Below are 12,296 nucleotides of genomic sequence, written 5' to 3'. Positions count from 1 at the left end.
CTCTTTCTGTTTCTCTCTCCTCCAGTGTTTCCCTCTCTGCATCTCTGCATCTCCCTCTCTATCTGTTCTTTGTCACTGTTTTATCTTTTATCTCTTTCTATTCCTCTCTCCCCTCTATCCTCTCTCTGCCTATTTTTATCTTTCCTTAGCTTTCTCCCTTTCTCTCTGCCTTTCTCCTGATGACCCCATCTCTCTGACTCTCTCCTGTCTCTGATGTCTCTGCCTCCCCCTCCTCTCCCCTCCCCTTGGGCGCTTAGCAGCGGCAGTGGGTCCCCTCTTACCTGGGGACCCGCTACTTCCCACTGGAGGACAGGCAGGCAGGCAGGCTGGTGCAGTGGGGGACGAGGGGCCGACCCCCCATTTTATAGTCTGGCAGACACTAGACTCTGTGGTCTGGGGCACAAAGGGGGAGCTGGCTCAGCAGGTCCCGGGCAGGGAGTGGGGGCCACCCTGAGCCCCGACCTTGCCTGGTGACTGCGGAGAGCAGCATTTTCCATTGTGAACCCAGCACGCACAGCAGAAACGCTGGCCAGCAGCCACCTCGCCTTGCCTCTGCCTGGCCCTACCCCAGCCTGGGGATGGGCCCACGGGGTCCCCGCTGGGTGCCAGTCCTGGGGCAGGGAACAGAGAAACCCCCAGAAGGTAGGAGATCTGGGTTTGAATCCAGACTCAGCCACTCTGTGCTGTGTGACTTTCACCAAGTCTCTGCACCAAGGGGCCTCTGTGTCTGCAGTTACAGGCGGCGTAAGTGTCCCTGTTGGGTGCTGCAGAGGGAAAAAAGGTGACCAAGGGGGGCACCAAATGCATTACCTGTGCTACCTGGGTCAATTCCAGGACAACCCACTTTACCGGTACTTTCATTACACCCATTTAGCAGATGAGCAAAACTAGGGCACAGAGAGGCCAGGGCAAGGACCGGACCAGGCAGGCTAGCTCAGGGCCCGTATGTTTCACTCTCGGGCTGTCGGACCTTGGGCCTCGCCTGACTTCCTGCTTCTAGGTCTAGGGGAGGGATGGCGGGGTACCCCTGTGCCCAGGTGAGTTGAACATTCAAGGCCTGGGTCCTGTTCCTGTGCCCACACTGGGCCCCCATCCCTCCTCCCCTCCCGATACATACACTCCTTCCTGACCAGCCTGGAGACTGCCCCCCACCCCCCCACCCCCCCACAATCTGACCCCAGGGATGGAGCTGGTGGCCAGGAACATGACTGCCTGCCTCGGGGCTGCTTCTGAGAAGCCCCCAGCCCCAGCTCTTCTCATTACCACTGGGCTCCAGCACCCTGCATGGAGCCTGACACAGGATGCGCTCTTAACCAATTTCAGGGAAAATGGTCACACCAAGGGGATCATAATGGAAAACAGTGTGCGGAGGAGCTGGGGAAACCAGATAGGGAGAGAGAAATAGGGAGGCTGATTGGGAGAAGTGGAGAGCCGCAGAGAAACAGATGATGGAGACAGAATTACAGAGGGGTGGAAGGGGAGACGGACTGTGACAGGGAGACAGATGGACAGACAGAGACAGACGTCAAACAGAGCAATAGAATCAGAACAATGGAGCCCATGTCAAAAATCACATCATCCAATCCCCTCATTTCACAAGTGGAAAAGCCACACAGTGTGAACTCACAGTAGAGCCAGGGCTCGGGGGACCCAGGGGCGCTGCTGAGCCAGGCCAGCCTGCAGGTTGCAGGTCAGGGGAGAGGGGGATTCTGCATAGGAAATTCTTACTTCTTCTATGGGTTCAGGGACCCAGACTCCACATGGAGACCAGCTCCGCCTTGAGATCGCTGTGGCCTGGAGCCAGCTCTGCCCTTGCACCCCCACTTCGCACCTCCCCCTTCCCAGGCCCCCTCTCCAGACTTTCATCCTGGGCCAAGGCCCGGGAGGGGGCCAGAACCCACAGGGCCAGGCAACTGCTGGAGCGAGGGCCAAGATGCCTGTGGTGTGAGGCCACCCACAGGTCTGGGATTCAAGGCCAAGATGTCTGGGGCAGTTCCATGTCCCCAGGGCAATGGGCCACCAGCCAAATGGTGGGGGCAGAGGTAAAGGGTGTTGTCCCCCCACCCCATGCTGGGTGGCTCCACTCTGAGCATTTGACTGACTTGGCTCCTGTGATCCTCACCAGGAGGGTGAGGGCTCGAGGATTAGTCCTATTTGCAGATGAGGAAGCCGAGGCAAATCCCTTCCCCCCTCCTTAGTCTGTTTCCTCATCTGTAAAACGGAATTGGGAGTCACATCTTTTTAGCTCCTGAAACCAAGCTCTTGGAAAACTACACGCTCCTGCTGTTACACAAACAATTATTTAATAGTAATCATTTTTCCCAGCTTCATTGAAATGTAACGGACACACCACTGTGTAAGTGCAAGGTGGGGTGCATGTTGATTGGCTACATTTATAAATCGCGAAATGATTGTCACCTCCATCTGGTCACAGAGTTAACACTGGTTTTTGGGTTTTTGTGTGTGTGTGTGGTGAGAACATGTAAGACGTATTCCCTTAGCAACGTGCAAGTGGACAGTATTATCAGCTACAATCCCCATGCTGTGTTCATTAGATCCTCAAGCTCGTTCATCTTATAACTGGGAGTTTTTGCCCTTTGAGCAAGATCTCCCTGTGCCCCGCGGCCCCTGACTCCTGGCAGCCACACCATTGTACTCTCCACTTCTCTGAGTGTGTCTTTTAAAGATTCGATAAGTAAGTGAGATCATCTGGTATTTGTCTTTCTCTGTTTGACTTCTTTCACTTAGCATAATGCCCTCAAGGTCCATCCTCGTTGTCGAAAATGGCAGGATTTCCCCCTTTCTCGTGGCTGAATAGTATTCCATTGTGCACATATACCACATCTTCTTTATCCATTCAGCCACTGACGGACAAGTAGGTTATTTTTATACCTTGGCTATTGTTAATAATGCTGCAATAAACGTGAGGGTGCAGATACATCAATGGTAATCTTTTTTTTTTTATTAGCAATGGTGACGACAATGATGATGGAGACACATTATGAATCTTATCTTCCAGGAGCAGTTCCGGGACAGCAAATGCTATTCATGTGTAATTCACACTTACCATCACACCGCTTCTGTCTCTTAGGCTAAACCCAGTTTACCATGTTATACCCATTGTACACATGAGGAAACTGAGGCTCAGAGAGATTAACATGCTCAAGATGACCCAGCCAGCAGGAGTGGAATGCAAACCCAGGCGGTCTGGCTACAGAGACTGCATTCTTAGCCTTCAATCTCCAAGGCAAACTTTTATCAAAGTTAAGATTTGATAGGGCTGCATTTAACCTTCTCAGGAGGGAACAAATATTGCTCTTTCACAGGTCATGAACTGGCATCAGACACTCCCCAGGTCACCCAAAGCAATCTGGTTTCCAGCATTGCTCTTTCCTACGCTGTGAGAGGCCCCCCTTAGGCCAACGCAGAGGGCGGGAGTGTAAGGGAGAGGGCTCACAAAGCACATTCTACAAACCCTGGATATCCGGCAGGTGCACTACAGTTTGCAAAGCATGTCCACACCCACCAGCTCCTTTACTCTGCCCACAGAGCCATCTGGACTCCTCTCTGAGCTTTGTGGGCCCCGGAGGCTCTGATTCAGCCACCTTTCCCACCTGTCTCCGTCTGCTCTCCATTAGGATCTCCTATCAGGCCACCAGCTCTTTCTCATCCCTCAGTCCCAAGTTCTCACCTCTGCACTTTTGTCTAGCCAGAGCATGTCCTTCCACCTCACTTTGTACAAATCCGCCTCACTCTTCAGAGCCTAGTTAAAATGCCACCTCCACCACGAAGTCTACCCAGATTGCCCCCACTGGTAGAGGAAGGGACCTGGGAGAGAGAAATGTAGAGGCATTGGTTGAATGTTTACTCTCTGCCAGGCATGTTACTTCACCTCACAACAGCCCTGTGATGTACTTCATTCTTGTCCCATTTTACAGACAGAAACAGGGGAAATGACCTGCCCCAAGTCATACAAGCAGGAGGGATGAGGTTGTGAACTCTGCTGCTCGTTCTCCTGTTCTAGTCAGGAGTTCCGTGGAGCTGGTGAAGGTGGACCTTCCTCCTGCTACCTTCTTCGTGGATGGTTCCTGATGGGGGCAAGCTGACCTCTGCCTCCCAGCCAAAGCCAATGCTGCTGACACCTCTCCATTGGCGCTCCGGCCAGAGCTGGCTTTTGTTCCTGTCGCTCACTTGCTGAGTCAGGGCTCTGTCCCCCAGGGGCCCTCTCTCTGCCCTGCCTATAAGAGCCTGACCTCGGCTGGTCTCAGGTCTGGCATGTTCTCTGGGTCCGTCTCGGTAAGTCCCAGGCTTGGAGAAGGGGTGGGATGAGCTCTGGGTGAGCGTCCTGGGAGGCAGGGAGCATCCTGGGAGGTACCCCCCAATCCTGGGGACATCACTGTGTCCTCCGGAATGTCACCCTATCCTAACCAAGGCAGGCTCCAGGCATCCAGAGTGGTACCTGCTACCCTAGTTTCAAACCAGAATTATTCCTGCAATCCTATTGCCTCAGCTTCCACTATCGGAGTCATATTTTGGGTCAGGTGGTGTCTTTGGGAGACTCTTGAAGCTGAGCACCTTGGTGTTTCCCAGGGGGTGACACATCCACCCACCGGCAGCCACAGAAAACTCCCCATAATGAGCAGATGAATGAATACAGAGCAGGGCTTAGAGGAGTGGGACACAGCCTGGGTACGTTTTGAGGTGGGGACAAGATGGAAGAAAAGGAGATGGTCACAGATGGAAAGGGTAGGAGAGGGACAGGCCAAAACTGCACTTTGCCCCCAACCCGGGCACATCTGGACCCCATCTGAATCTAGACACTGCCCAAATTGGACTTCAGGATCAAGGACGGGGCAGAGGCAGGGCGGAAGCTTATCACCTTCTTCTCTGGTGTAGGAAGCAAGCAACATGAGTCTGCAATGCACCAAGTCAGCAGGACACTGGAAGGTAGGAAGAGGCATGGGGGGAGGTCTGGGAAGTGGGAGCAGTGCGGGTCAAACCCAGGTCCAGAGGACCCCCGTCCCCGCCTTCACTGAATCTCCACCTCACCCCTGGGGGGTGGTGATAATGAGGTCCCATTTCACAGAGGATGCAGTCAAGACTCAGAGAGGGAAAAGGTCTTGCCCAAGGTCACACACAGGGATCTTGATTTGAACTTGGGTTTTTTGGTCCCCAAATGAAACTGTTACACTATCTGGCAGAGATAGCCAACTGGTAATTGCACATGTCTTTGGTCATGATTTCTTTGACTTCCTCTGTGTTTAAAAAACAAAACAAAATGACAACCTTTGAATTTGTCATCAGCCTTTGAAAACACAGAAAAGCCCAGATACAGGGATTGTCTTGGGAAATCGGACAGATGGCCGCATTACCACGCGGCAACAGTAGGTGTCGCTACGCAGAAGCCAGCAGCTTCCACAGGGTCTGTGCCCTTCAGTTCTCAGCCCTCACCCTCCTTACCTGCCTGGCCCCTGAAGGCATCAGTTTGCAATCCCTGCTTTACCTGGTCTGCCCCACCTTGAGTCCTGGGGTGAGCCCCTAGCCCCTCACGCCACCCCCACGGGACTCCAATGCGGGTCTCTATCTTCTCTCTCCGGTATAGATCGTGGTGTGGGACGAAGAGAACTTCCAAGGCCGGCGGCATGAGTTCACAGCTGAGTGCCCCAGTGTGCTGGAGCTTGGTTTTGAGACTGTGCGATCTTTGAAAGTGCTGAGTGGAGCGTGAGTCCAGGGGGATTGGAGTCACGGTGGAAGAGACAGGAAGGGATGTAGAAAGGGGTGCTGGGACTTTTTGATGTCCTAGGTCCTGTCTTCCCAGGCTCTGACTGTACCGATGTGCCTTCCTTGGGTCTGAGATGCTGGGGCGTGTGCAGGATGGCAGTGTAAGGTTACGCTGGTTGTGCACTGCTCAAATGTAGGGGGTGCCATTCCCACAGAGCCCGCTCACTGCCTTTCTGTAGAACTTTCTGCAACAGTGGAAATCTTCTCCAGGTGTACTGTCTGATTTGGAACCAGTGGCCACATATGACCATTGAGGACTTGAAATGCAGCTAGTGTGGCTAAAGAACATTAATTTTAAATTAAACTAAATTAAATTAAAATTTATTTAAGTTTAAATTTATTAGCTACATTGGCCAGTGACAACTGTGTTGGAGAGAAGTTTTTAGAAGGTTGGAAAGTAGCTTGAAAGAATGCTCTCTCTTTGTGATTCAGAGCCACTTCCTGCCTGTGAGTGCATCAGGTTATCTTGGTGGTATTTATGTACCTCACAACAAGGGTAAATGCTCTTCTAGATTCTGCTTTGTATCAGTGGGAATTGGGGTTCAGATGGGAGCAGTAACTTGTCCAGGTATGTGTCCAGCAGGCTGACAGACTTTCCCAGGAAGGAGACCAGAAGCTCAGGTTTATTACTTCCATAAGAGAGTTCATCAGTCAAGGGCAGCATGGTGTCAGCCTCCTGTGTCCCATGTCCCACAGGAGGACACCACAAGGGGCCGGATGACAGCAGGAGTGGTGGCCCTCTGCTGTGAACTGCCGCTCCATCTGCCGCGGGCTGCACCCTCCAGGGTGGCGAGGCAGGAAGTCCCGTATCTCATGGGAACCAGAGAGGCAGATGAGCCACTATCTCATGGAAGCCTCTCTCAGGAGAGGGAGGGGTGAGAAACAGCCTGTCTCCCCACGTTCCAGAGGATCACAGGGGGGAACCCCACCGAGGCTTAAGTCAGCTTGTGGTCAAGCCTCATCTGCATGGCCTAGGGGGACCCTGCGGGGAGCCGTCCTCACCTGCGGGAGGCACAGCGAGGCAGTGGGCTACTAGGTCTAGACTGGGCTTCTCCACCTCCGAGCGATGGATGTTTGGGGCCAGGTAGTTCTGTGCTGGGGGGCCGTCTGGTGCCTCGGAGGATGTTTAACAGCATCTCTGTCCTCTATCCACTAAATGCCAGTTGCAAACACCCCATCCTCCCTCCTCCCAGTATGACAACTAAAACTGCCTGCAGACGTTGTTAAATGTGTCCTTTGGGGGCAAAGCCACCCCTACATGATAACCATTGGTCTGGAACTCAGCGTGGAGTGGGGAGGGTCTCACCTCTTGTACTCTCTGCCCTCTTTCTGCAGGTGGGTGGGGTTTGAGCACGCAGGCTTCCAAGGGCAGCAGTACGTGCTGGAGCGGGGCGAGTACCCATGCTGGGATGCTTGGAGTGGCAACACGTCCTACCCCGCCGAGAGGCTCACCTCCTTCCGGCCCGTGGCCTGCGCTGTGAGTCTGCCACTGCCTTGTCCTGGGGAGGCCTCGGCCCCTCCAGTGGGGGCTTGGGAACAGGATGCCCCTGAGTTCAAATCTCATGTCACTTCTTCAAGCTGTGTGACATGGCTGTCCCTCCCCTCTCTGAGCCTTTTTCTTCATCTTGAAATGGGGCCAGAGCACCAACATTGTACAGGAGAAGAAAACACACAGAGCATCTGAACAGAGTCCACCACACACAGCCTGCCCATTGCAACTGTGGTTATAATATGGGCCCCTGTGTGTTCTGTGTCCCTCTTTTTGTGACTGAGGGACACTGGGAGATGCTGGGTGCCAGAAATGACAGGGCGAGGTGGGGAAGATGGGTTTTATTTCTTATTCCTAATTCATTATCAGCGCTCTTGATTTGATATTTTAACTACTGTTTCCAGAGTATGGGTGGAGGTGGGCATTACTAATCCCCATCTTACAGATGAAAAAACTGAGGCCCAGAAAGGTGTAGTTTTTTTTTCTCCAGCAGCAAGTCTTTAAATCACATACAACACACGTATTTATGATAAAGTTAGGGGGAAACCTGATACGGCCAAATAAGAAAATGAAAGTCACTTATACCCACACCTCTGAGACAGAAGCCCACCATTAACATTGCTGGAGATTTCCTTGGCCTTTTTTTTTTTTTGTAATTTCTTTTTTCCTGGCAAGAGAGGTAATTAGGTTTATTTATTTATTTTTAATGGAGGTCCTGGGGATTGAACTCAGGACCTTGTGCATGCTAAGCACGCATTCTACCACTGATGAGCTACACCCTTCCCCCAAGATTTCCTTAGTCTTGCTTGCTGCCCACAGGTTATACCTACAGCGACTGATGTCAATATCCATGTCTGTATCTGTATATCTACGCATGCATACCGTTCTGTTATAAAAATTGAATTGTAACAAACGTAAGGCTTAGAAACCAGCTTTTCTCACTCTGTCTGCAAATGTATCACCATTATCCTCCCAGGTGATTAAATCTCATTTATAGCATCATTTTCCATTGCCCCCTAGTATTCCATTTTGTGAATGTTCATTTGTTCATTTGTTCCATCAATAGCCCAGGCATTGTGCCAATCCGGGGACTCACGTGGACTCTTACAGACGCAAACCCTGCTTTTACGCAGTTTACAACTTACTTCTGGTTTCGTTTAGTCCTCAAAACCATCCTGAAAAGTAGATGTGGTTAGTTTCATTTTATAGATGCAGAAAGCAGGCTCAGAAATGCTGTGACATGTTTAGGCTCAGTCAGCTGGTAAGTGGAGAGTCAGGATTTGAACCCAGATCTCTTAACTGTAGTGCAGCACCCCAGTTTACCTCCTGATTTCCTACTGTTTGCTATTCAGGTTGATTATTTTTCTTTTCTTTTCTTTTTTCTCTTCTTTTCTTTTTCTTCTTCTTTTTTTAAAAACTGTTATTGCCAAGGCTAATTTGTTCTTTGATTATCTTCTTTGTGTAAATTTCCAGAAGGGAAATTTCTGGGAGGGCAAAGAGTATACTTCTTGAAGGTTTCTGGTGTCTGTTGGCTTACTGGTCTTCCAGAAGGTTTGCAAGGAAGGCTGATTTTGGAGACAAGGGCAGGGGTGTGGGCTCTGGCAGAGGCTCCTGGGTTTCTGACTGAGCACCTGATGCTGTGACCCTGTTCCCTGTGCCTGCAGAACCACCGTGACTCAAGGCTGACCATCTTTGAGCAAGAGAACTTCCTGGGCAGAAAAGGAGAGCTGAGCGATGACTATCCCTCCCTCCAGGCCATGGGCTGGGATGGCAATGAAGTGGGCTCCTTCCATGTCCACTCAGGGGCGTAAGTGGATGCAAAGCTCTGCCTGGCAGGGAGAGATGGGATGTTGGGAGGGATGGGGACGCATCTGGTGAAAACGATGTGCTGAGGACTTTTGGGGTCTGATGCCCACATTTCAGAGGCACAGAGAGGCATCAGGAGAAATTTATGGGTTTGCAAGTAATGGACACCCAGATCACACTGCTATTAATCTCAAAGTTAATTGGCCCCTGTAACTAGCTTCAGGCACAGCTGGATCCAGCTGCTTCAGCAGGGATCTGTCTTTCTCCCCATCTTGCTCTGTCTGCTTCAGTGCGGCTGTATTCTTTGGCAAGCTCTTCTCATGTGAAGGCAAGATGGCAGCTTCATCCTTACATTCCAGCCCAGCCCTAGGGAAAGGGAGTGTGTTTTTTCCCCAGTGATTCCACCAAAGATTCTAGGGAAGACTCTCACTGGTCCAGCTTGGGTCATGTGCTCAACTCTGAACCAATCACCAGGCCCACAGGAATGGGGTGCTCTGATTGGCTAGGTCTGGTCACATGCTCATTGCTAGAGTGAGGATTTTCTCACGTTGACTGAGGGGGAGGGGGCTGTCCAGCAGTAAAGAAGCAGATATGGGTTAAGCAACTTGCTTTACATCCAACAGCAGGTAGGTAACTGAATCCCAGCTTCAAGCCCAGGACTGACTGCCCCTTCCCACTCTTTTCTCTGAGGGGATGGCTGAGGTACAAGAGCCTCACTCGTAGAGGATAGTAGAGCCATCTTCTGAGGTAGCCCTTGGCTCCTGGTTGGCAGGGGCAAAGGTGGGAGGTGTTTTTATTTTATTTTTTAATTTTTCTCAGGAACCACCAGAGGATCTTATTGTTTCAGAGTAGGATGGACCCCTTGTGATTCTCAAGGCCACTTTCCTCTTACGGAAAGGGAAGTGGACAACTCAGAAGACAAGACACAAATCTGTGTCTAGTCCTGGATAATGTAGGAGCCAATGAATAGAAAGAATTATAGCCCTTTCCTTGGAAGTGTCCCTGAACAAGGCAGGAGGGGGAAAGAATAAGACACCCCACTTCTTCCTTCCTTCATCAAGTATTTATTGAGCCTCTCTGTGCTGGGCACTGTGTTAGGCACCAGAGATAACAGTGAACCAGCCACACACACCTCTACACCCAGGAGTTTACTGTTGGCAGGGGAGGCTGCTATTTTACGAATGATCTGTTAATTGCCTAATTAAATGAGTGCTACAAAAGTACCACAGGGGACTAATTTGGTGAATAAGTCAGACCGCCCTGATGAAGTGATGATTGAGCTGGAGGATAAATACAACTTGGCTGAGCAAAGAATGGCTGGAATGGTATTGCTGGCAGAGGGAACAGCATGATAGGGTAATAGCCTGCCTCTTCTCTTTTCCAGCTGGGTTTGCTCCCAGTTTCCTGGCTACCGCGGTTTTCAGTATGTGCTGGAGTGTGATCACCACTCAGGTGACTACAAGCATTTCCGGGAGTGGGGCTCTCATGCCCAGACCTTCCAGGTGCAGAGCATCCGAAGGATCCAGCAGTGAGCAGGGGGGCCAGCGCTGAGCAGCGAACATGTGCTTGTCTGGAACCGAGAAGCTGTGGAGGCTGTTATGTGCTCTCTCCTCTGCCTCCCCCTGTAACCCGTGTGAACCCAGCACTCATGTGGGCCAGTCCATGCACAGTCAGCACGAAAAACTAAAAGTAATAAAAAAAAGGTCTAGTGTTCACCTGTGGTTTTCAATTTTGTCAGTCCTTTCAAAGAACCAATCTTTATCTTTGTTGATTTTCTCTGTCATCTGTCTGAGTTTTGCTCTTATCTTCAGTATTTCCTTTCTTCTATTTACTCTTGGTTTACTTTCTTCTTCTTTTTTTTTTTTCTCTAGGTTTTAAAGGTAGATTCTTGGGTCATTATTTTGGCTCTTCTTTTTTCCCCCCAATATAATCACTTAGAGCTATAAATTTCCCTGCAAGTACTGCATTGGCTTCTTCCCACAAATTTTAATATGGTGTGTTTTTATGATCATTCAGTTTGATATTTTCTAGTTTCCCTTATGATTTCTTCTTTGACCCATGGATTATTTAAAGGGACGCTCTCTATATACTAGGGATTTTCTAGATATTTTATTGTTATAGATTTATTATTTAAGTCCATTGTGGTCAGAGAACATACTCAGGATTTCAATATTCTGATGAACTGAAACTTATTTTATGGCCCAGCTCATGGTCTATTTTTGATAGACTTGAAATCCTGCACTTGTTAGGTACAGTGTCCTATAAATGTCAGTTAGGTCAAGCTGGTTCACAACGTTGGTTACATTGCTCTGTATCCTTGCCAATTTTTAAAAGATCAGTTTTTTTTTTTAATCACTTACTCAGAGAGGGCTGTTAATATCTCTTACTATGATTTGGTTTTATCTGCTCCTCTCTTTAGTTTTGTCCATTTTTGCTTTCTGATTTTTTTCCTACGAGAATCTTGATGCTATGTTATTAGGTGCATATATATTTATGATTGCTCTCTTCCGGATAAATTGTCCCAAGCTTGTTTTGTTTATTTTTTTAAAGCCATGCATGGAGGGAGCCAGTTGTCTCCCCTAGTGAAACTTCTCACATTCCATTTCTCTCTCCCCAATTCTCACACATACTACCCACCTGCCACCTTAAATGTTTTTAAAACAAAGAAATAAACTCCCATTCCATTTGCAACCTGAGTGGCAAGATCTATACATACATTCCCCACTCCCCTCACTCTCCACCCCTACCTCTCCTTGCTCTCTTTCCTGGTCCTTTATATATAGATTGTCTTAACAATCATAAGCCATCTGGCTAATTTTCTGGACTACCTTCCTTTATCATAAAGAAGTCTGACAGAGTCAGGAATGGGTGAGGTTCTGAACAGCCTGCTGGAAAAGATAACACTATCTGGCTCAGGAAGGGAAGTGTTTAGGAACATTCGCACTTTAGTCATTTTTAACCCCTCTCTGTATCATCCCATTCATTCAAACAATCATTTGCCTGGGACCTACTTTGTGCTAGGCCCTGGTAAATGGTAAACAAGATACAACAAGTCCTTTCTCTCACCCAGTTGGATTAGGAATACAGGCAAGTTCACGGTGGACTGCAATGCCCTGTGACAGGAGCTGTGATGGGGAAGCACAGGGGTGTATGAGAGGTAACAAGGGACCTGGAACGGATAACGGGGAGGGGGGAGGCAGTCTCTCCTAGGTGATTATCT

The 12,296-nt window shown here is 49.7% G+C and overlaps 1 protein-coding gene across 1 annotated transcript; it reads left to right on the top strand.

Moving 5' to 3' along the window:
* Positions 1 to 4,274: 4,274 nt before the first annotated feature.
* Positions 4,275 to 10,786, top strand: CRYBA4 (crystallin beta A4). Its single transcript, XM_006213552.3, has 6 exons — positions 4,275 to 4,296; positions 4,897 to 4,947; positions 5,603 to 5,721; positions 7,117 to 7,258; positions 8,935 to 9,077; positions 10,461 to 10,786. The coding sequence occupies exons 1-6, from the start codon at positions 4,276 to 4,278 to the stop codon at positions 10,606 to 10,608; spliced, it is 624 nt and encodes a 207-aa protein (XP_006213614.1). The 5' UTR covers position 4,275; the 3' UTR covers positions 10,609 to 10,786.
* The last annotated feature ends 1,510 nt before the right edge of the window (positions 10,787 to 12,296 follow it).

This window comes from Vicugna pacos, chromosome 32 (assembly GCF_048564905.1).
Source record: "Vicugna pacos chromosome 32, VicPac4, whole genome shotgun sequence".
Classification (NCBI taxonomy): Eukaryota; Metazoa; Chordata; class Mammalia; order Artiodactyla; family Camelidae; genus Vicugna; species Vicugna pacos.
Note: the sequence above shows the minus strand (reverse complement) of the source record. Positions and strands in the feature narration are given on the sequence as shown.